Source organism: Camelina sativa, chromosome 20, assembly GCF_030686135.1.
Source record: "Camelina sativa cultivar CO46 ecotype springtype chromosome 20, ASM3068613v1".
Lineage (NCBI taxonomy): Eukaryota > Viridiplantae > Streptophyta > Magnoliopsida > Brassicales > Brassicaceae > Camelina > Camelina sativa.
Genome location: NC_141899.1, coordinates 5,420,664 through 5,443,452, shown reverse-complemented (window position 1 = coordinate 5,443,452; position 22,789 = coordinate 5,420,664). Strand labels below are relative to the sequence as shown.

General features: G+C 36.2%; 5 protein-coding genes across 6 annotated transcripts; 2 read left to right on the top strand and 3 right to left on the bottom strand.

The window, feature by feature from the left end:
- The first annotated feature begins 111 nt into the window (after window positions 1-111).
- LOC104769545 (inactive leucine-rich repeat receptor-like protein kinase CORYNE) lies at window positions 112-2,577 on the top strand. Its single transcript, XM_010493775.3, has 2 exons — window positions 112-2,101; window positions 2,190-2,577. The coding sequence occupies exons 1-2, from the start codon at window positions 1,200-1,202 to the stop codon at window positions 2,497-2,499; spliced, it is 1,212 nt and encodes a 403-aa protein (XP_010492077.1). The 5' UTR covers window positions 112-1,199; the 3' UTR covers window positions 2,500-2,577.
- Window positions 2,578-2,587: 10 nt separating this feature from the next.
- Window positions 2,588-6,625, bottom strand: LOC104769544 (aspartokinase 1, chloroplastic). The gene is made up of 13 exons (XM_010493773.3): window positions 5,551-6,625; window positions 5,376-5,458; window positions 5,225-5,265; window positions 4,926-5,080; window positions 4,423-4,572; window positions 4,236-4,331; window positions 4,029-4,145; window positions 3,799-3,918; window positions 3,617-3,709; window positions 3,358-3,474; window positions 3,155-3,271; window positions 2,995-3,057; window positions 2,588-2,920 (listed from the first exon to the last, which is right to left on the bottom strand). The coding sequence occupies exons 1-13, from the start codon at window positions 5,965-5,967 to the stop codon at window positions 2,765-2,767; spliced, it is 1,725 nt and encodes a 574-aa protein (XP_010492075.2). The 5' UTR covers window positions 5,968-6,625; the 3' UTR covers window positions 2,588-2,764.
- Window positions 6,236-8,631, top strand: LOC104769542 (pentatricopeptide repeat-containing protein At5g13270, chloroplastic). Its single transcript, XM_010493771.2, has one exon. It carries the CDS (start codon window positions 6,236-6,238, stop codon window positions 8,495-8,497), a length of 2,262 nt encoding a protein of 753 aa, XP_010492073.1. The 3' UTR covers window positions 8,498-8,631.
- Window positions 8,560-12,749, bottom strand: LOC109124568 (coiled-coil domain-containing protein SCD2). Its single transcript, XM_010493772.3, has 17 exons — window positions 11,928-12,749; window positions 11,570-11,694; window positions 11,403-11,478; window positions 11,263-11,304; window positions 11,127-11,189; window positions 10,990-11,039; window positions 10,868-10,895; window positions 10,679-10,753; window positions 10,470-10,580; window positions 10,331-10,391; window positions 10,116-10,232; window positions 9,885-10,006; window positions 9,735-9,801; window positions 9,505-9,546; window positions 9,219-9,259; window positions 8,921-9,047; window positions 8,560-8,835 (listed from the first exon to the last, which is right to left on the bottom strand). The coding sequence occupies exons 1-17, from the start codon at window positions 12,315-12,317 to the stop codon at window positions 8,759-8,761; spliced, it is 1,614 nt and encodes a 537-aa protein (XP_010492074.2). The 5' UTR covers window positions 12,318-12,749; the 3' UTR covers window positions 8,560-8,758.
- A 210-nt stretch (window positions 12,750-12,959) lies between these two features.
- Window positions 12,960-21,277, bottom strand: LOC104769540 (uncharacterized). 2 transcript variants are annotated; one of them, XM_010493769.3, is made up of 4 exons: window positions 19,991-21,277; window positions 19,770-19,820; window positions 19,520-19,592; window positions 12,960-13,566 (listed from the first exon to the last, which is right to left on the bottom strand). In XM_010493769.3, the coding sequence occupies exons 1-4, from the start codon at window positions 20,854-20,856 to the stop codon at window positions 13,381-13,383; spliced, it is 1,176 nt and encodes a 391-aa protein (XP_010492071.1). In that variant the 5' UTR covers window positions 20,857-21,277; the 3' UTR covers window positions 12,960-13,380. The 2 variants fall into 2 exon arrangements, with proteins under 2 accessions (XP_010492071.1, XP_010492072.1); XM_010493770.3 differs by having other exon boundaries at window positions 12,960-13,563.
- Window positions 21,278-22,789: the final 1,512 nt, after the last annotated feature.

Sequence of the window (22,789 nt, the reverse complement as noted above, 5' to 3'; positions counted from 1 at the left end):
TTTGAGTCTTTTGATAATAGTGAATTAACCCTAGTTAAGCTTTTACACCCAAAGATAATAATATAAAAACGTGGTTTAGATAGGAAAACAAGACCTAACTTTGAATAAAAAGTACTCTCTCCCGCATAAAATAATTTTGATACAAAGGGGAGAAAAAGAAGAAAGATTGGGAAGAGAAAGCAATTATTCTCACACCACTTTTGTGTAATCACACTAAGACAAAAAAAGTAGCACAAATTCTCGAGCCTCTCATCCATCCAACGGTCAAGATCTCACTTACCTTATAATCAATCAACGGGTGAGATTTCTTTTGGTTTAGCTCTCTCTCTCGAGGGCACGGACCACGATGTCTTGCTTTCGGCCACTCATGAAAGCAAACGAGAGGAAGAGGCTACCCTTTCATCCGTCTACGTGGCCCCTGGGACCCATTCTAACCACGACCACCTGACAATGTGGGTCCCATTGTAAGGCGGGAACCCTTTTTTATTTGGCAGTAAGTAACGGATTCGGTCATGCTTTTTGTGATGAGAGAGAGAGAGATAGAGAGGAGAGAGGGTCACAGTCTAGCAGATACTGTGTCTTGAAAAGAGACTTATAGAGAGAGAGAGAGAGAGGTGTTGTGTCATGTGTGTGTTAAGTTAACTGGGATTAGTTGAGCTTGAAACAGTTTGGGGATAGTTTTGTTTTGTTTTTGTTTCAGATATAGTAAAAATTGTGAAAACTCTCTCATTGGAGTTTGTTCTCTGCTTTTTTTTTTTTTTGGGGTTCTGAACTGAGTTTTGGGGCTTTATTTTCAGACATACTATACCAAAGTTTGATACTTTTGTGTCCCCCCCTTATCAAGAAAAATTATGGGTGTTTTTTCTTTTAATTAAGCTTGGCAAAAAGAGAGAATTTTTAGATAAAGAATCTGTGAGTGAGCCAATGATATATTCTCTAATTCATCTTCTTTGTGAAGATTTTGAGTTTTGATTCCAATTTTTGTCTTGTTGGTTTCTCATTGGTTTTCTCGAGAATATATGTGGTTTTTGGAAGAAGAGGATAGGAGAGCGCTTCACTTCAGTACTGTAGAATAAAAAAAGTACTTAAAAAACTTTTTCCGGTTTTTTATGTAAAGCTTTGAACAGCTTCTTTCACCTTTCTGGGTTTTCTCAGATTTGTTGTCTAATCTTGAAAAAAAAGCTTTTTATTCCTCAGCAATGGAGCAGAGAAGAAGAAGAAGAAGAAGAAACGGATATAGCAACACTATCACTCTGCTCTTACTCTTCTTCTTTTTAGTCTTCAATTCAAGAACGACCACAAGCACAAACTGTCGCCGAAGAACTGTGAAACACTTATCCACAACTTCAGCTTCGTCTACACTACTCGAGTCAAGAATCACTTCCAAGGTCATTGTTGTTAGCATCGTCTCAGGGATTTTAACCGGCTTGCTTTCAGCCTTGTTCTTAGCTTTCTTGGTCCGTTGCATTGTCAAATACATGAGACAGACACCTATTCTCAAAGGTCCTGTTGTTTTTTCCCCTAAAATCACGCCTAAGTCTCTTCACGCTGCTCTTGGTAATGGTATTCAGTTGCTTGGTTCTGACCCTAATGGTAAATACTACAAGATGGTGCTTGATAATGGTCTAGTGGTTGCTGTCAAGAGACTAGGCTCTCTTGAAGGAGTTGGTTCACCAGAAACTAGTAGTAGCAAGTCGGTTAAGAGAAGGTTGCAGAAGGAACTTGAGCTTCTTGCTGGGTTAAGACACAGGAACCTTATGAGTTTAAGAGCTTATGTCCGCGATTCCGATGAGTTCTCTCTCGTCTATGATTATATGCCGAATGGTAGTCTTGAGGATGTGATGAATAAGGTTAGAGCTAAGGAGGTAGAGCTTGGATGGGAGATTAGGCTTAGAGTTGCAGTTGGGATTGTGAAAGGGCTTCAGTATCTTCATTTCAGTTGTGAGACACAGATTCTTCATTATAACTTGAAACCTACAAATGTGATGTTGGATTCTGAGTTTGAGCCTCGGCTTGCTGATTGCGGATTGGCCAAGATCATGCCTAGTTCACACACATCAGTATCTTGCTACTCTGCTCCTGAGTCTTCTCAAAGTAACAGGTGCTTCAAATATCAATACCACCGCCTTTTGAGTTAACTGCTAATTCTTCTCTTTTACTAACACGGTAATGCAAATCCTTGTTGACAGATACACAGACAAAAGCGACATATTCAGCTTCGGGATGATACTGGGAGTTCTATTAACTGGAAGAGACCCGACCCATCCTTTCTGTGAAGAGGCTGCAAGTGGAGGCACCTTAGGACAGTGGCTAAAACATTTGCAGCAATCCGGGGAAGCTCGAGAAGCCTTAGATAAGAGTATTCTTGGAGAGGAAGTGGAAGAAGATGAGATGTTAATGGCTTTAAGAATCACCATTGTCTGCCTTTCTGACTTTCCGGCAGACAGGCCTTCAAGTGATGAGCTTGTTCACATGCTTACACAACTGCACAGCTTTTAGCCCAGTGTTCTTGTACCATCATATCTGTGACACCAATCTAAACATCTGCAGTTACATCAATATATTTCTTTTTCTTTATCCTTGTGAGTTACTGGTTAAACTTTGATAACGCAAATGGTCCAAACAATTGGTCTTACAACAAATGAAAGATAGCCAGTAGTTCCCGTGCCTAAACATAAAACAACAAGCAGCTCTTGACGAACGTACATACTACACTCGGAAGAAATACAAAGAACAACGCACACCAAACAATGAGCTTGTCACGTCAGTTTTCTACTTGCATTGTCCTAACTGGTGAACCGTTTCCAAGTCTGGGTTGTATCATTAACTCTGAGAGGTCACCGCTCTCGAAGAAGGATTTGTGAAGGGCCTGAACACATCCTTCAGCTTCAGCCTCGTTTACTATAAAGGAAATGTTTACCTACAAGATTTCAAAACAAACAAGACATTTGTTAGGTGAGGACGTAAAGAGAGTTCGGTGATAAGCAGTGTTACCTTGGATGCTCCTTGTGATATCATTTGGACATTAACACCTTTGGTATATAGAACATGAAACGCCTGCCCAGAGTAAAAAACAATTATGTAAGAAGCGCAAAGAAATGTATCTTTCTTTGTTAGAATCATGAAGTAATCTTATTCGGAGGCAAGATCTAACCCTCTCTAAAATCAGGGAGGAATGTTGAACATTCCCAATTAGAGAGATGATTGCCCTTCCTTTAAGAAGATTCACAACTGCAATTTTCTCCAGTTCTTCAACTACATGATCAAGCTCCTGTTACAAGGATAAGGAAAAAAAAGGCCTTAAAAGCATGCTATACGAATTGAAAATTAAAGTGTTAGGGATTCTACTAGAACTACCTGTTGAATAAGTTCCCTGCTCCAAAGTTTTGAAGGGTCCAGGGTCAGAGATATACTGACTTCACTAGTGGCAACAACATCGACTGAAATGCCAAGTTCCTCAAATATCGAAAATACCTGGATAAAAGAGTAAGGAGCCACAAAGGCTATGTTGATTATCAACAGAACCTAATAATTGAGCAGAACACCATTCCGACCTTGCGCTAATAAATGAGTTCTCAAAAATGAACTTCTGAGACATTAAGATGCACAGTTTTACCTTTGCAAGGAATCCAACCTGACCAAGCATTCGTGTGCTTGCTATATCCAACATGGTCACATTTCGTTTCAGAACAATGCTTGTTAAAATTGTCTGTCACATGAAGAAGTATAAATTTTGGTTTTCTATAAAGGTTCTCACATGAGCTGCATAAAAAGAACACAAATTAGGAGACTCTATACCTTAGTCATGTCTCTTGTTTTAGTGATGATTGTTCCAGGAGCTTTAGGGTTATAAGAATTCTTAACCCTTACAGGAATCTCTCCCTCTCTTGCTGGTCTCATTGACTGTGGGTGCAAGACCTGCAGCAATAATTTTATTTCTTCACATGAGCATTTCCATTGTACAAAATATTCATGTGATAGTTCTAATAACAGGACTTCAGTATTATTGCATACAAGTAGAGTAGGACCTGTGCACCAAAATAAGCTAGCTCGGCTGCTTCGTCGAATGTCAGATATGGTACTGGTGTAGCACGTTTATAAATAGTAGGGTCACATGTTAGAACACCATCAACATCTTTCCACACCTACTCAATGGAAAAACAAAAATCCAAACTGAACATAGATGTCCACAACCTTTAAAAAGAAAACTTTAAATTTTGAGGCTGTAAAAGAACCTGAATCTCTTTCAAACCCAATGCTTTACCAATTGTGGTTGCCGTCAAATCACTGCCACCCCTACCCAATGTAGTAACCGCACCAGTTTTCCAACCCTGTTATTGAATGAAAAGAATGAGGCAAGCCACGAAAACATGAATGAAAATCCTGATTATCAGTAGATTGTAAACTGTTCCTTAGAAATACCTTCCCAAGGAAACCCGTTACAATAGGAACGGCAGGATCATGCATCCAATCTTCAAATAATCTCTTGGCAACGGCTGGATAAGTTGCTTCCAGTATATCCCCGTTTGTGAAATCATCCGTTGTAATAAACCCAATTTCAAAAGCATCGTACTGCAACGTAATCACCCATAAATCTAATTAGCGTGAACATCTCAACAAGATGTCAATTAGAGTCGCCAAAGTGCATGTGCAAGAAACTCAAACCAAGGCAAGTGTAGCAAACAAAAGATAAAACTACACCAATATGTGTTCTGTGACTAGCCAAAAAACAAACTAATACAAAAATTTCCTGACCAGTTCAAAGAGTATACAGTTTCAACTTGGTTATAATACTTTTTAAACCGAAACTGAACCTAAACTGAAATATGATTGAATAGTTACCAATATACAATTTAAGTAATTAGTCAACCAAATAAGATATTTAAGAAAATTTAACTAGTACTAGAATATGATGATGAACATACTTGGCGTGCCTTGACACCGAGTTTATTAAGATAAGCAGCGAAAATCCTCGTGGACAAGCACTCTCCAAAAGAGACTAGGTAATCTCTGGTTCGAAGTGTCAACTCCTTCATCATGGCTATGCCCTTCAGGAGTTGCTCAAGTTCTTCCAAATATGCTGAAAAATGTAACAAAAATTAACAAACAGCAATGCATATAGATTCTTGGATATTACCAAACTCATCATCAATCAAACATTTATGAGCCTACTCAAAATAAGCAAGAATGAAGCTGTTACAAGTATTGGAAGGTCTATGCTTACACAAGATATCAGAGGGATCGATGTTGAGCTCTTTCACTGTCCTGAAACAACAAAAAACAAAAACACATATTCTTGATCAAAACCAAAACCAACAGCAAGCAAGACTTAAAAGGTTACCAAATCAATCATATTTTTCAAACAAAACCAAAACCTGAGATGCAATTCCTTTATAATGCTCAACTCCTCGATCTCAGATGCATTAGAAACACCACAACACACAGCCTTCTCTCCCGCCTTTACTAGCAACAAAATCAGAAATTCAAATCCAAAAGTTCAAACCTTTGAATAGAAAACAGAGAAAAGGGAGAGAGCATTTTCAGCATTACAAGCAAGAGATTGTTGGTAGTTTTCCCCATTGCAGAGAGAACAATGACGGGACTTTCTTCCGGAAAAGTCAAAATCAAATCCGCAACTTCCCTCATTCTCTCTGCAGTCGCCACCGACGATCCACCAAACTTCATCACGCACGTGAATCCCTTCTCCTCTACCTCCGTTATCGCGTTCGTCTTCTTCTCATCCAACACAGCTCGTATAGTCTTGTTTCTGCAGCCTGAACCTGACACTCTTCTAATGGAGGAGCCATCCCCAATGGGTAATAAAGACAATTTCTTTGATCCCTTCAGCGCAGAGAAATCGACACGACTCGGAGAAATCGGTAGCGTCGGCGAGTTTCGAAGGCTGGTAAGCGGCGATCTTGTGAAAGGTGCATTGCTATGACAACACCGAACCCTAGTAGCCGCCATTGGAGAAACAAGAAGAAGAAGGCCGAGCGAAATGAATATTATTTGATAGGTTTTTAAAACAACAAGAGGAGAGATATCTTACGGCTCATCAACCCTCAAGTCATTGACGAGAGAGACGCCAAAGATGGAAACTTGAAAACGTTGTCGTTTCTCACCAATCAACCATTAATGTAAAAAAAAAAAAGGTCGAGTTTTTATTTTTTGCTTCTCTTTCGTTTGTTCTCTCGTAAAGGTGTAAACTTTTTTGTGTTGAATTGTTCAATCAACGATGACGATACTCACTGTACAGTCTTCGTACATCCCATCTCGAGTTCCGGTTACAAAAAATTCAAATTTCGATCAGATTCCGTCGTGGGTATCTCTGAAATCGAGCACTTCTTCTTCTTCGTCTGTTAAAATCGAGCATAAGCAAGGACAAGTAGAGAATCTTCATTTGGTTTCGTTGTCAAAGAATGGGAAACTCAACGAAGCGTTTGAGTTTTTCCAAGAAATGGATAAGGCTGGCGTCTCCGTTAGTCCGTATTCATACCAATGTCTCTTTGAGGCTTGCAGAAATTTGAAGTCTTTATCTCATGGGAGACTCTTACACGATCGCATGCGGATGGCTTTTGAGAATCCTTCTGTGTTTCTTCAGAATTGTGTGTTACAAATGTACTGTGAGTGTGGGAGCTTGGAAGATGCAGATAAGTTGTTCGATGAAATGCCTGAGTTAAACGCAGCGTCGAGAGTTACGATGATAACTGCTTATGCCGGACAAGGGTTTTTAGATAAAGCTGTTGGTTTGTTCTCTGGAATGCTAGCGTCAGGGGAAAAGCCTCCTTCTTCTATGTATACTACACTCTTGAAATCTTTGGTAAATCCTAGGAGTTTAAACGTTGGTAGACAGATTCATGCTCATGTTATGCGTACTGGGTTATGTAGCAACGCATCTATAGAGATTGGGATCTTGAATATGTACGTGAAATGTGGTTGGTTAGTGGGTGCTAAGCGAGTGTTCGATCAGATGGCTGTGAAGAAACCAGTGGCGTGGACGGGATTGATGGTAGGTTATACTCAAGCTGGAAGAGCAAGAGATGCTTTGAAACTGTTTGTTGATTTGGTAACCGAAGGTGTTGAATGGGACAGTTTTGTGTTTTCAGTTGTTCTTAAAGCTTGTGCTTCTCTTGAAGAGCTTAATCTTGGCCAGCAAATTCATGCCTGTGTCGCTAAGCTTGGACTGGAATCTGAAGTCTCGGTTGGAACTCCACTCGTCGATTTTTACATCAAATGTTCTAGCTTCGAGTCTGCTTGCCGCGTATTCCAAGAAATCAGTGAGCCTAATGATGTTACCTGGAGTGCAATCATTTCTGGATACTGCCAAATGAGTCAGTTTGAGGAGGCTGTTAAAACCTTCAAGTCTTTGAGAAGTAAAAATGCGGCGGTTCTTAATTCGTTCACATATACTAGCATATTCCAAGCGTGTTCAGTACTCGCAGATTGCAACATTGGTGGTCAAATTCATGCAGATGCTATAAAAAGAAGTCTGATTGGATCTCAGTATGGAGAAAGCGCTCTTATCACGATGTATTCAAAATGTGGATGCTTAGATGATGCACATGAAGTCTTTGAGTCAATGGACAACCCGGACATTGTTGCTTGGACGGCTTTTCTGTCAGGTCATGCTTACTATGGGAATGCCTCTGAGGCACTGAGATTGTTTGAGAAAATGGTGAGCTGTGGTATGAAGCCAAACTCAGTTACATTTATTGCGGTTTTAACCGCCTGCAGCCATGCAGGCCTTGTTGAACAGGGAAGGCATTACTTAGACACGATGCTTCGGAAATACAATGTGGCTCCGACTATCGACCATTATGATTGTATGATCGACATTTATGCCCGCGCAGGCCTATTAGACGAAGCTCTCAAATTTATGAAGAATATGCCTTTTCAACCTGATGCAATGAGCTGGAAATGCTTTCTAAGTGGCTGTTGGACTCACAAGAATCTTGAACTGGGCAAGATTGCTGGTGAGGAACTGCGCCAACTTGATCCAGAAGATACAGCTGGATATGTGTTACCGTTTAATCTGTTTACCTGGGCTGGAAAGTGGGAAGAAGCTGCTGAAATGATGAAACTAATGAATGAGAGGATGTTAAAGAAGGAACTGAGCTGCAGCTGGATCCAAGAAAAGGGTAAGATTCATCGATTTATAGTGGGTGATAAACACCATCCACAAACTCGGGAGATCTATGAGAAGCTTAAGGAGTTTGACGGTTTCATGGAAGGTGATATGTTTCAGTGTAGTATGACAGAGAGAAGAGAACAGCTTCTTGATCATAGCGAGAGACTTGCCATCGCATTTGGGCTGATATCGGTGAATGGCAATGCCCGTGAACCGATTAAGGTGTTCAAGAATCTTCGGGCATGCCCAGATTGTCATGAGTTTGCAAAGCATGTATCTTTGGTTACAGGACATGAAATCGTTATTCGAGATTCCAGAAGGTTTCACCATTTCAGGGAGGGAAAGTGTTCTTGTAATGATTACTGGTGATGGTATTTAAAGTCTGTATCAGTAGATACTTTACATTGGATTCTAATCCAACAAGTTGATGGTAAGAGCGTGAAAACGTGGATATATTATATGTCAAAAGTAGTGCGTGTAATACAATTCTTATGTTTGCAAAACTGGATTAACATTTTCCTGACTGCAAAGTACTCAAACCACACAGAAGAAAGCATGTATGATATACAGTACTGTTAAAGCTGAGGTAACATGACTGTTCTGGGATCCCGAGGTCCCCAAGGTCACTACTTACTGGCTGGACCTGGAGGCTTCCCACAATCTACGTTCTATCCGCAGCTTTCTAAGTTCTGTTAGTCCTTGCTCAACTGAAAATTAGAACCAACAAATTTAGTAATTGTGTTATGGGTACTCCTCTCCTGGCTAAAAGGAACTTGGTGAGTCAGGTTGTACCTTCAATGGCGTCATGTGAAGATGGGGAGTGTGCGCTCCTACCGATCCAGAATCTAAGACGTTCTCTTGCAATGTCCACTTCTATGCCAAGGGATTCTGCTCTTCTCCAGAAGTACGTGAGCCAAGCCTGCCAAAAGTTCCAAAGGATTCATGTTAAGAATGGAGAAAGGCCATGATTGAGCTGACGAAAATATCTCCAATAGATACATAGAAGAACAGAATTCAGTACAAAAGGGGCGAGATCAGATGAAGGAAAATCCCATGAGAGAAAACAGAGAAAAGGCTTGTAGTTATGTACCTCCTTGAAGAGAACATCCTCAGACTCTTCTGGACTCAATTCTGCAAAGGGCAACAGGCGAAGTTCAGAATTATCCTCAAGAATAAGAAGAACTGTTTGTTCTCTTTGATTAAGTAGTATATGAAATGTTAACATAGAAAGCTGAAACTCGAGTTATGTTTTTCATGAACATGTATCAAGAATCTTTCATTGTAACTTTGTGGATTATGATTTACACCATATTTTGAATTTCATAACACCGTGATGTTGACCTAGGAATGCAGCGATATAAGCTAAATAAACATACCAAGTGTCTCCATGATCTTAGGACCACCCGGTGATTTTAACTCTGAAATAAGACGAGCATCAGTTGCAGAGAAGCATAGCCATTTAAAATGGGTTACAAAAGAAATAAAGTAGAACATATACGCTATTATCTTAACAATCTTGATGGTGTTATTAGAAGCCTGGGTAAAGTCGCCATTTATAGCTAATGCAAGGAGCAACATAATATATTGAAGTCAAAAAGAAGCTCACCGACATCAGACAGTCGAGTATTGGCCAACCTTAGCTGGCCTAATGTAATAGTAATGGCAACTTCAACCTTCAAAAGAACAGACATAGTCCATGAGAAAAATGAAAGAGGGGCTAATGCATGAACCAAAGCAAGAGATAATGAGGATAAACCTTTAAAGAAGTTAGTTCCTTTAAACCCATTTCCACAGAGAGCATACTTTCAATATTTCCCTCTCCTGTTAGATCATTTAAATCTTGAACGAGCTGGCTCCTCTTCTCGTTCTCTTCAGAATCTGGTCCGATATTTTCATAGCCAACAGATGAGAAGTGAAAATCAAAATTATAGAATGCTATCACAATTCACAACAGATATCTGAGAAACATGACTGAGTGATTGCTTGCCTTTTTCCCAACTTTCTTCTTTAGCCTTCTGCCCAGCTGACAGCACAATTTCAAAAGGAAGAGGTGCCAGAGATGACCAGTATTCGTACTTTGATGTAGCAATATCCGAACAAATGCCTGAAATGCAAATATGCACAGATGTCAAGAAGCAAAGATTCATGATGGCATAAAAGTTCTAGTTATGCCATTAAGTAGGTACGTTTGTTACCCCTTACCATATCTGGCAGCTAAACCCCAATACCGAGCAAGCCAGCATCGCTTAAGAACAACTTCCTCCTGAAATTGTACAAAGGTGTCTTACATAAACACTATCATAAGCTTATATGTAGACTATGCAAAAACATGAACACAAACCATCTCTTTTTGGGTCAATATCATTCTATGTGTCATCGTCCTTAGAGCGTTGACTTCAGATTCTGCTCCTTGAAGTTGTGCTACTATAGCAGCGGTCTCAATTTTTGCATTCTGAATCAAAGTGAAACATAGAAAATATAAGATTTCTTCACTTTGACTTATTAACACCTCATAGTACATGTAACACATGGACATAAAATAGGGCCTACCTCTACTTGAGACCGAAGAGCAGTAGTCTCTTTATTAGTTCCTTCTCTATTCTGCCTTGCCTCTTTAAGGGCCGCCTGTCATAGAGTGAGAATTGGTGAATCTAAAAAAGCCAGAACAACATCTTCATATTTGGAAACAAAATCACCACGTAATACTAAAACTTGAGTTAGCCTCAGACTTTGAAGTACCTCTCTTTGACGCAAAGCAGCTTCTTTTCTGCAGCATGTAACAAAACACATTCATGTAAGCATTTCAAATTTTCAACAAAAAAACGAAAAACCTGGCAACATATTATATTGATATTGACTACCGGCTCAGAAGTTTAGCTTCCAAAGATACACCTTCCCCCAAAGAAGTCACCTAAATTTTGACTCAAAGGTGAGTATAGTATTTTTTTTAAACCAAAAAGTGATGCATACAGGCAAGTTCATCATTGGTCCCAACTACCTGGTTTTCAAGCTCTCTCACTCTAGCTTCTGCTTCATGGCATCTCTCATCCTCAAGCCTAAGCTGTTCATAAGCTCAAACATATAAATCAAATTACTCTGGAATAGATGGAAACCTAAAAGAAAAGACTTTATACCTTCTCAAGAATACTCTCATTCTCCTCTTGCATCATATCGAGCTGTAATGTAATGCAACTGTCAGTTTCCATCAAGCAATTTTATCTAAAAAAATATCAACACATAAGAAACACACAGAAAAAAGGAATCAGTCATATACTTCATCACGAAGAGCGGATGCTTCATGCTGATCTTTCGAATCTTTTCCATTAAGATGACCAATATCAGCTAAAACCCTGCAATTGACAAACAATTCCAAGTCATGAATACAAAAACAAACTAAACTAGTTGTAATACCAAGATATAGTTTATGAACTCTATTCTCACCTCTTTTCACTCAACTGATTCTTAGGAGTTACAACTGGTGTAGTTTGATTCCTTTGAGACATTTTACTCGGCGGGACAGGCGGTTGCGATGCACGAACAGATACGGCTGGAGTGTTCCGAGATAACTGTGAAATTCACAATCACACCACACAGTTTCTCCCATTAGAACATCCCTTAAATAGTTCTCCCTTACTACTACATTCCCAACTTTAACAATCAAAACAAAATCCCACATTTTTCCAAAATTAGAAACTATGAACCAATCTCCTTAAATCTCTACGATTGAAAAGCAAACAAATTTGGTAAATTGGGTGGATTTGGTTTCTACTAAAGCCAAGAAAAAAGGATTCAACTTTACCGCAGGGGAGGAAGATCTAGCGATCTTTGGAGGAGGAACAACAGGTTTAGGTTTAGCGATTGTGGAAGAAGCATTCCTAGTGAAAGACAGAGGAGGGGGAGGAGCACCATATCGGAAACCTAAATCATCACCACCGACTTCATCATCATCATCGTCGTCGTCATCATTGTTGGTCTGTGAAGCCATGACCTTAGCAAGCCTCTGAGCAGCAGCTTTAGCAGCGACGTTTTGAGCTCGTTTGACGTTTGACATAGTAGTGACGGAAGAAGATCGAGCATGGTGATGATGACGCGCCGGAGAAGAAGGAGCTACGGCGGCATTGGTGGTGCCTCCTGACTCACCGCTCCATTGACGGAAGTAGCTAGGGCTTTCGGTTCGTGCTCGTTCCATTGTAATGAGAGAGAGAGAGATGCAAGACCTAGATCTTCTTATTCTTGGTGATGGTGGTGTGATTATGGAGTCAGACAAAAGACATCTTTGTTTTTTTTTGTTACAACTTACAAGAAGAAGAGAGTTGAGTAAGTCTACTTTAGTTACTTTACCAAGAAGGGGTAAGACCAAAACAAATGAGTTGTATTTGAATGATATAAATTTACAAAAATACAACACTTTTCATACATTTGTTGTTGCTCTCTCGATCAACGATCTAATATGAATCTGTCAATGATTTATGTGTATATCATTCTTCGCCGACAATTTATCCATCTACAACAATTTGGTCACCCAAGTTCGAAATTGGAGAACATTGATCACAATGTGATTTTGAAGAAAAACTAAACTAGTGGTTTTGTATATAACCTTATGGATTGTTTAGAGACTATAGTGAGTGTCATCATCAGTTTGTTAAACATATCACGGTTCGTTATGGTAACGGGCCGATAATTTGATAGTGCAGATCTAATCCAGTTTGACATAGAGTTGGTTTTGATGGTAGGCCCAATAAGGCCCATTTTCTCAGACAAAAATTAAACAGTAGATTAGAACATCAGCAACATTTTATATCAACTATGTCAAAAGATTGTCACCTCGCAATTAGTAAGAGTAATAATATTACTATAGCATGAAAAAACAATGTGTATAAATATTTAATACATTTTCATGCGTTAACGTTCCTCGCAACCCCAGAAGATACAACAATAAAAAAAACATCAAACGGGGTATGCATATTCCTACTGAATTAGATAACTCTTTCGTTCTTGCTCATTGGACAGATAAATCGCACCAAGAAAAAGCCTTAATGGAAAATAAATAATCGAAACCACCCGCCAAAAAAAAAAAAAAACAAGAAAAGGGGAAAAAACAATTGAAGAAGGTGGGATGTTGAGTTAAAGAAGAAAGAAAAAAAAAAAAAAAAAAAAAAAGAAGAATGTGGTGGGTAGTTATTTTATTGAGAAATATATATATATGGTGTTATATAAAAAATAATAATAAATAAAATAGATAGTATATATAGTTAAGAAATAGTCCTACCATAATGGAGGACCATGAGATGATCAGAGGTAGATGAGTTTGGAAGCAAAGTAATGTTTTGTGATGAAAGAGATGAATTGTCTCTGCTTCCTCTCCATATTGCATCTCTCACGTGTTGTAGTGTCAACACTGGCTCCAGTTCTTGCCCTCTGCATCTTATCTCTACCTGCTTTTCATTATCACAAATATAAGTCATTATTAGTCCCACATGTAGATACTAGTACGTACATTATTAACATGTTAATCACACTCAAAACAAGCTAATATACATGATGAGCCAAAACAAAAAATGAGTAGAAACAGACCAAGGCCATATCATGTGATAATAATGTAATAAAATTTGGGGTTTAATGAGATCATTGCATCGTAGGTGTGACGGAGTGGAGAAAAAACCACGTGTCATGGTGGCTACGCAATGCCGTAATTATGTCATCTCTACTTTACTTCTAAGAGATTCCTGATTTTCTAAACACTATGCTTTTTAAAGAACGAGCAACACCAACAACAATGACACCACCACTTATTTCACATATTATAAGCTAAAGAAAAAACTACACAACACATATTCACACAATAATTTATACAAACTACTTGATCATATATTTGAATGGTACCCACGATGTCTTAATCTTAATCATTTCGTGGCCCACAATTTTTTTCTACCCGTAATCTATTTTCCAATATGGACTATTATGTTCTGTCATAATTTCTGAGTATTCAACTAATGGTAAAAAAAAAGGTTAAATAATATAATACTCCCTCCGTTTCATAATCTAGGATGCTTAGAAAAGTATTTTTGTTTTATAATATAGAATGTTTCCAACTTTCTATGCAACTTTTAAATTAAATTTATATTTTCTATTATGCAGACTTGTTTATAATTAGCTAAACTTTTTAAAAGTAACTATTTATTAATAGGCGTGTTTCCACTAAAACATTCTATATTTTGAAACGGAGAGAGTATATCGTAATTTCTGAGTATCTCCTACTATTATTTATCTAATTATACATCTCACTCTATATAGTTGAACTCTTACTATATTTGCAGAAACGATAGTTGTAGAAAAATTGATCAATAAATATAAAGATATTGTGATAAAACTAAAGTTGATTTCTAAACGGAAGAAACTCAATGGAGACACTACCCCATGAAAACTTCACCATCATCTCATGCACGTCTTCTCTTTACGTTTTGCTGACTAAGGTTTGCGACCCAAAAAGCATTTTAGCTCACATTCTTTCTTTTTTTTAGTGGGACTATGTATATAAATATAAAATATATATATATATTATAATTAATGTAGTTGCTGCTGTTAGATACGGTGTATTAATTATCTAAAGACGTACCAAATGAAATATTCTCTACGGTTGTTATACATTATTCTTATACTTAGTTAGCATTATACAAAATTAGCATATGAAAGTGTTGTTCTATCTCACATATCAACATCTTATTATTTTGTATTTAATTATCAAACGGACCCACAGAAATATATAATGAATTGATGTAAAATTGAATATAAAATAGGGACCATAGCAGTCGTAATCGGATATGCATAGATATTAAAATGGTTTGCATGCATCGCATCACTAACTTAAAAGGGTATCATGTACATTGCTCCCTTATCTGGCCTTTAGTGCCATTTTGTTCCTTTTTAAAAATGCAATTTTCTTTCAGCAAATTGCAATGATTCTGTTGTTGAAGGCGACTTCATGCATTGCTTTTGCCCGACGTAAAATACATTATTTATTCATTAAATAAAACATAAATGTCATATATGCTTATATATAAGTTGCATCTTAGCTTCTTAATTATGTTAAAAATATTTACTAGCAAGCCTACCCAAAGACATTGGACTCGATCGGTATATTTTGCAACATATGATACATAGATTTTGAAAGTCGCGTGCTTATATATATAATTAATATATAAAATAAAATAGATGAATGTTGTTAAAAAATATTGTTTGGTTCATAATTTTTTTTGGCATAATTTACTTTATTATTCTCTTCGACATATTTTCTATAATTAAAAAAAAAAAAAAAAAACAGATATATGTTGAATGACAATGCACTCTAGTAAAAGAATTTCTGACGGAACAACTTCAAACATTGGGCCAATCAAATTTAAGAAATGGAGGTCCCAAATACTGTTTATATTGGTGGGGCCAAGACCATTTCTGATTTGCCAAACCATGAGGTGCGGCACCTCTGCTAGCCTAGCTTAGCAAGGTTTCACCAATGGTTTACAAGAGCAAATATTTGAGATTAAGCTTTTTTTTTAAAACAGTTGTGTGGTTAAGTTTGATTTGACCCGTATAAAAATGTTGGTTAGGTGATCTACTGATAAAAACTTTTAAACACATTTCAATAGGCGTGACGAATTGGCAATATATCGAAGAAAATCCCCATGTCAAACTAAAAAAAGAAGATGACGTCCATGGACCGAAGAAAATGGTTGGAACGTTACATGAATCAACTTTTACTTTTACGATCGAGGATCAGAGAGTTTTCAATATGAATGTATTGTTCAGAAAATATAGTGGAGAAGTTAATTAAAACAAAGTCTTGCTGATTAAGACATGATGTATGATTCCAAACAAAAGGAAAACATCTAAAATTTGGATAGATAGATGTGGATGGATGATGGAAAAATTTAAGAAAGTGCAGCACTTAAAAGAGGATATGAGTATGGTTGATGGGGAAAGGCTTTTCAAGCACCGAATTCATTAAGGGTTTGTGAAGGAAAGGGTCCTACACGAGACACTAACAAACAATTAGCCATACCAAGGCGACAGAAAGAAATTGCTGGTGTTGATGATGAGCCACTTCTAACATAAGCATGACGGTTTCGCTTAACCTAAGTTTATTATATGCTAAGTGTCCATTGAAGAAAGAAAAATATAATAGATGTGATCAGCACCTATTTTATTCAAATTTATAAATAGGAATCTCCTGCAGTCCTGCTAAATAAAGAGTACTAGAACTACAATCTACATATTCATGCAATGAAAACGTAATCAGAACCAAAAGAAAAAAAATGTGCTACGGTCGACGGTTAAAAACAAGAGATCGTTTTTGGAATACTAATATTTTTTAGTTTGACAAAAAAAAGGGTACTAATTTTATAAAAACTAGATAAATATATATGGTGAATTAAATGAAAAAGTATATATAAAAATGTAATTATATAAAGACAAAAATATAGCAACGAGTTTGAAAGGTTCATAACCAGCAAAGGGCTGAAATCATTTTGAGAGTATTGAATTACGATTAAAAACCAAAAAGTGATTATCATTTGAGAATTTCTTTTTTATTTTATGGAACGAAACACGAGTTGGTTGAAAGAAAAAACGAACGAGTTGACAAAACAATTCATGTGGGCGCAAAAAGAAATTTGAAATTTTATGCAATATTTTTAGCTTTTAAAACCTTTTGTTTCTACTTTTCTTACGTCTAAAAAGTCAAAGGAAACTTAAAAAGAGGGAGAAAGACAAAAATGGACGAACAATGCCTCCACGAAGTCAGATTATGGCTGCCTAATCATTACATTCATATTTATTATTCACTCTTGATATACCTATGCCCTACCCAAATCTATTATACACACACATTCACATCATTATATGTAATTATGGAGTACATTTCACACACATTTACAAATTATATATATTGTGTGTGTGAGAATGAACATAATTGCAACTTTAATTAATGATCATCTAATAAAGAACAGTCCATGATACCTTGTGAACGTAACCCTATTTTGTTTACGAGTTTCATAATTTTTTTTTCTAAATTACCATTGAAAACCAACCTTCAAGAATCAAGACATTTCAGATACTAAATTACTAATAGTCTTTAAAGCTATTTATTGATGATCTGATTAGGCTATCATTTTGCATTTCTCTCTAGCTATCCGCGCTAATATGCTATTTAATGATCAAATTACAGATAACATATGTGCTGTATAAGCTAATTTTTTTATATGAACTATTAAATGAATAGTATAAAATACTGTATCAAAGATGTATCTTATTATGTAGATTTTGTATAGATTTAGCTAGGAAAGAGATATGAGGGCTGTTGTCCCAAAAAAAAAGGAGATATGATGGAAAGAAATAAACAGCTTAATCAATGAAACCCCTATCATTTATCAAGATATGGATATATCACATATGTTTGTGTATAGAGAGAGGGAGAGAGAGAGAGTACAAAGATACGGATACCCACAAAGAACTTTTATATTGATCTTATCTGTCATACTTCATGGCATGGCTTAATGCAACAAGACAACAAAACTTAGTCATTTGACTAAATTTTAAACATTAGTTGACCTAAATACTATAGTTAAATTTATCTGCATCTCAAATTAACTAATTTTAATAGACCTCTAAGCTTCTAAGGAAAACATGCTTACAAGTTACAACCAAACATAATTTTATACTCTAATCGAATATCATTTCAATTAAGTTTGTCTCTTTAATTAATCTTTAATATTTTTATATTATTTTCTTGTGTGTAAATGAGTATATATATTGGTACGTATTTCTAAGAAATTTCTATGCGTTATTTTATATATGTGTATTATATAAATGCATGGAAGCAAGGAAATGCAAGTTCTTCAAAAAATGTAAACACACGTATATATAAGGTTAGATTTTTAAAATGCGTATCTAAAAGTCTCATGCAATTTTGGTACGACGTCTAAAAGATTCATGTGGCTTGCATCGTTTTGTAATTATCAAAAGAATACCATTAATGACGTTCCATGCACGTTATAATTACTGAAATAATGAATGATCCCTTATCATAGAAAAGAAGTCTCGTTTTTGTTTTCGTAATTATTCTTTGTGTAAAAAAACCAAATAATTAATTCAGGGATCATAAAGTCTTATAGCGTATTATGGGCAAGCGAGCGCATAAATGCACAGATATGAGATATCAATGATTAAAATTTGCACGAGAAGCATCGTACGTAATTTTAGGGATTGAATTCTATTTCTTTCATCAAAAAATAAATGGAAAGGACACTTTTTGTTTCATGAATTCGACTCGTAGGATTTTAAATAAGTCAGCATGCATATGATATGAAGTTACTTTATTGTATCCATCATTTGAGATAATAACTAGCTCTCTAGAAGAAGCGTGCGATGTAGCTATAGTAACAGTTGTATGTGTATAATTACTATATATAGATATATGTCATGTTCATGATGTACGTATATTACATGCATATATACAATTCGTTTCGATGAACTGAGGTCTTTTATTGATGCGGTATGACGTCATAATCAGTATCTCTCCAAACTTGTTGAATATGGTTTGGTTATGCGAGCCTTAGTTGTTCTTGATTTTCGGTGAGGTAGCCAAACTTAAAAGAAATTATTATTTGTCTATTTGATTACACAATCTCCTAAATAAGATTATATACATATATATATATATATATATATATATCTTTTTAATTTACTTTTGCATTTTAAAACGCAAACACACATAATTGCTAGAAGTCGGATATAAATCAATGTGGGTGTATATATAAATTGGTAGGTGGATTGCCATATATCTATATTTCTATATAATATGCATAAAAGAAATCAACTAAAAGGTGCACTCATCACTAATGAAAATTTGATCATTCTAGCTAGACACTTATTAATGGCTCGACCGTTAATCAATTACCCCTAAACTACAAAAAGGAGCAAGTAAGACAAAGTGGAAGAAAGGTTGAAAATCAATTTATGGATAATAGGCATATAAAAACAAAGAAAGAACAAAACGGCTTATACCTAGCAACGACATCTACTTGTGACCTAATTAACATGGAGACACTTTTGTGGCAATTTAGTTCCCATGTTGCTGTCATGTTCCTCAGTACACCAACCCCCATGAATATACCCTCTCCACGTTTGCTTCTTTTCTATTACTAATATGTTTCTGTTTTAGCGTACTATTTTCATCATTTTTAATGCTTAAAAGGTATTTATGTAACGTTTAAAAAATTTCTTTTTAAAGCTAAGGAGATTGTAGTTACGGCAAGCAACGTGTACATGGAATCTAGAACAATAATAAAGTTAAAGAAAGGGAAATTAAAAGAGATGGGATGAGACTAAAAGAAAAACCTGGGATTCGTGCTCCAATCGCAACTTATTCACCAAATATTTCATCAACAGTCGAACAGTCATCTTCCCGTCCCTACCAAATCCGGAAACATCAAAATTAATTAGCAATAAGCTTTTGTTATAATTAACGTCGTTTTATGTCTTAGTTCTTTATATTAATTAGCTAGCTGGTTGAATAAATAACGAGAATTGTATCCAACAAAAAAAAAGTAACGAGAATGTTAGAATCTAATAAACGATGAGTACTTACTTGATTCTCAAATAGCTCTTTGGTATCTGAGGCAAGAATGGTTCTACTGTCCTAAAACGTTCACCAAAGAAAAAAAATCAGAAACTTAAATGTTTTGAAAATATAATATTTTGAGAACACCTTATGATGATTAAAAACAAGGATATATGAATCTTGAAAATCCATTTCCTGGACCTTACATAACATAGTCCTTATATATGTAGTTGAAATTAAGCACTTACTGGTTTTGAGAAGCTTGAAGGAGAAACCAAATGCCGGAATGGGGTCGTCTGGGAGGATCAATGACTCGAAAACTTGAGCTTGGACCAGCTACCACATCCCGATTATTATTCCCTAATAACTGCGGCTGAAAACTGGAGCGACCAAAGTACGGTCCCATCAATGGCATCATCAAAGAAGCAGATGATGCTGATGGATGTGTTAGGTTTTGTGGGACAAAAGGCGTTCTAAACGCAGCCGCCCAAGGACCAATCATCTCCTCAGTCCTTGTAGGGAACATTAATGGATTAATCATCATCCCTCCGGCTTGATGCTGATGATGATGATGAAAGAGAGATGATAATGGAAGACCAACTTCTTCTCCTCTATTTGAACCGCCAGAGAAAAGGTTAAGCTCAAGAAAAGAGTCTCTCCTAGCCGTTGGATCGGTTTGATGTTGCTGTCGATGGTCAAGATCCAGTTTAACGTCATCCTCGTGGCCTATGCTTAGCCGGAGCCACCCTTGTTGTCTCATCTCATGATCTTCGGCTTCGCTGTTGTTGTTGTTGTCGTTATTATTATTATTGTTGTTATTGCTATTGTTGTCATGGTCGTCATCCTTGGAGCTTAACCTAGAAGTAGTACTCCTCGGCTCTTCTTGATCGGCCATGAAACTACAATCTCTCCTACAAACTTGGTGATGATTATTATCTTTTGCTTGATAATCGGATCCTAAGCGAATGTCTTTGTTGTTGTCGTCGTCGTCCTCAGAGACGGCAGAGAAATGATGAGATTTTTGTAATAACCTCATAAAAGCAAAACTGTTGGCAAACGCACATGGAAGAAGAAGCGTTGACGAGGAGGAAGAGGATTCAGCAGCAGAAACCATGGCAGAATCCGGTGACCGGAAAAGCCAAAGAAAGCCGGGGAGAAGCGAGACAAAGCGTTCTTGATGATCTCAACATCAGGGGAGGCGGAGGAGAGAAGATAAAAATTAGGGTTACTTAGATAGAGACCAGAGATCGAGAACTCGAGGCGTGGTCGGAGACAAAAGAAGTCATGGCGCTAGCTAGTTAGATAGAGCGAGAAAGAGAGGGAGAGAGAAAGAACTTAGAGTATATGTGTTTAAATGATAGGAGAGAACAAGGGGAGATGGGATAGAATATATTTTGCAAATCTCACTTTCTATCAATTCTCTTTTGTTTGGAATCTTGTGGTGAAATGAAAAAATTTTGCAGAGAAAAAAAAAAGAGAGAGAGACTAAAACCAAAGAGAGAGAGAGAAAGGTCAATCTTGCAATTATACAAAGTAATGGGCACTACGCTATGCGAAAAGCTTTTTATGCGGTCAATCCGGTACATATATGTTTTCGTATATTATTATTATGTCATATACACACACACAAACGTATTTACATTTTTTTTTTTTCGTCACCACATCCACATATACACGGCCTTAAACAAAAATAGGAAGATTCCAGATAATCTCAATGCTAATTATCGGGATTTCTGAATTATGAGATATCTATATATATAACGGGCTATAACGGCTAACTATGACTGAATCATTATAAATAAATAAATAAAATCAATGTTACAAAATTTTATAAAAAATATATTTTTTTGATGGTGGAAAAAATCAATTTTACAAATATATATACTGTTGTGCGTTTATGGATATAAAAAGACGGGATTTTCTGTGTAGCCTGTATACTCTAGTTTGGATTAACGTGATAAAACGTTAAACATGAAATGTTGAACCGGTTTTTCATAATATTAGATAATAGACAGTCTGTTAGAATTTATGAAATGTGTGACAACTTTGAAAGTTTGAAACCATGTTGGATTTTATAAATTCTGTTTTACGTAACAAACCGCCCAAGGTTAACCACATATTAATTAGTCACTCCGAGGAGGACCAGAAATCTGTGCCAACAACTTCTGTGACTACGTATGTAAGGTGAATATTGGTAAGCTTAAAATCACTCTAGAACAACATATCATCTAAAGATCCTATAATTACTAGAGATTTCATTCGAATTGTGCAAAATTACTTTAGGGAGATTCCAAGAACAAGATAATACTGAATGTACTAATTATGTTCCATATAAATCTAATCTTCAATGTTTTCCCAATTTTTCACAAAGAGCTATGACAAACTACATAGAAATTTTTTTTAGAGAATCAATCCAACTGCATGGAGAACTTAAGCCACAATGATATAAATTAATCTCATAAAAGTACTAATTATATATCCTGCGTCATCAGGCCAACAAAAGTTTTGAGGTGTTTCGCACATCTAGTTCCAACGTAAATATATAAGATATTAATAATACACAAGAGGAAATACATTAGTATATTCCTCAGTGTATCTTATTATTACAACTAATATTTTTTTCTAGCATAAGTCATGAGAGAAACAATATAAAACTTATATCACGTATATATATATACACAACATATTACATTTGAACACTCCTAGCCTGCATCTGCATGTATACTTCCTCGACACCATTTTATGACTTCGATTTTTTTTTTAGTTCAAAATTTTGTTATTTAAAGATTATTTCATGGTCATTTTATCTGATTTCCTAGTGTATATATTTAATGAGGAAATAGTCAATAAGTTGTCCGAGTCAAATTATAATAAGCATGTTAAGGTTTTTTTTCCTTTTTAATTTTGTTTTCTTAAGTTCAACTTTTGTTTTTGCTAATGTGTGTTGTCTTTAAACAGATAAAGAACTTGCCCTTTTCAAATACAGTATAGTTTTGGTTAAAATTAAACAAAAGCTGGGATTATCAGTAAAGCCAGAAAACGAGACG

Bases quoted from the DNA above. Each gene is read 5' to 3' on its own strand.
- LOC104769545 (XM_010493775.3), top strand. From the start codon at position 1,200: ATGGAGCAGAGAAGAAGAAGAAGAAGAAGAAACGGATATAGCAACACT. The intron at 2,102-2,189 runs GTGCTTCAAATA...CCTTGTTGACAG, and splicing joins GAGTCTTCTCAAAGTAACAG to ATACACAGACAAAAGCGACA.
- LOC109124568 (XM_010493772.3), bottom strand. From the start codon at position 12,317: ATGGAACGAGCACGAACCGAAAGCCCTAGCTACTTCCGTCAATGGAGC. The intron at 10,392-10,469 runs GTTTGTGTTCAT...GTACAATTTCAG, and splicing joins TATTGACCCAAAAAGAGATG to GAGGAAGTTGTTCTTAAGCG. The intron at 9,802-9,884 runs GTTTATCCTCAT...GTTCTTTTGAAG, and splicing joins AGGAACTAACTTCTTTAAAG to GTTGAAGTTGCCATTACTAT.
- LOC104769540 (XM_010493769.3), bottom strand. From the start codon at position 20,856: ATGGTTTCTGCTGCTGAATCCTCTTCCTCCTCGTCAACGCTTCTTCTT. The intron at 19,593-19,769 runs GTAAGTACTCAT...CGGATTTGGTAG, and splicing joins AAGAGCTATTTGAGAATCAA to GGACGGGAAGATGACTGTTC. The intron at 13,567-19,519 runs GTTTTTCTTTTA...GATAATGAAAAG, and splicing joins GATTGGAGCACGAATCCCAG to CAGGTAGAGATAAGATGCAG.
- LOC104769542 (XM_010493771.2), top strand. From the start codon at position 6,236: ATGACGATACTCACTGTACAGTCTTCGTACATCCCATCTCGAGTTCCG.
- LOC104769544 (XM_010493773.3), bottom strand. From the start codon at position 5,967: ATGGCGGCTACTAGGGTTCGGTGTTGTCATAGCAATGCACCTTTCACA. The intron at 5,266-5,375 runs GTTTTGGTTTTG...TTGTTGTTTCAG, and splicing joins ATAAAGGAATTGCATCTCAG to GACAGTGAAAGAGCTCAACA. The intron at 3,058-3,154 runs GTTAGATCTTGC...TACTCTGGGCAG, and splicing joins CCTCCCTGATTTTAGAGAGG to GCGTTTCATGTTCTATATAC.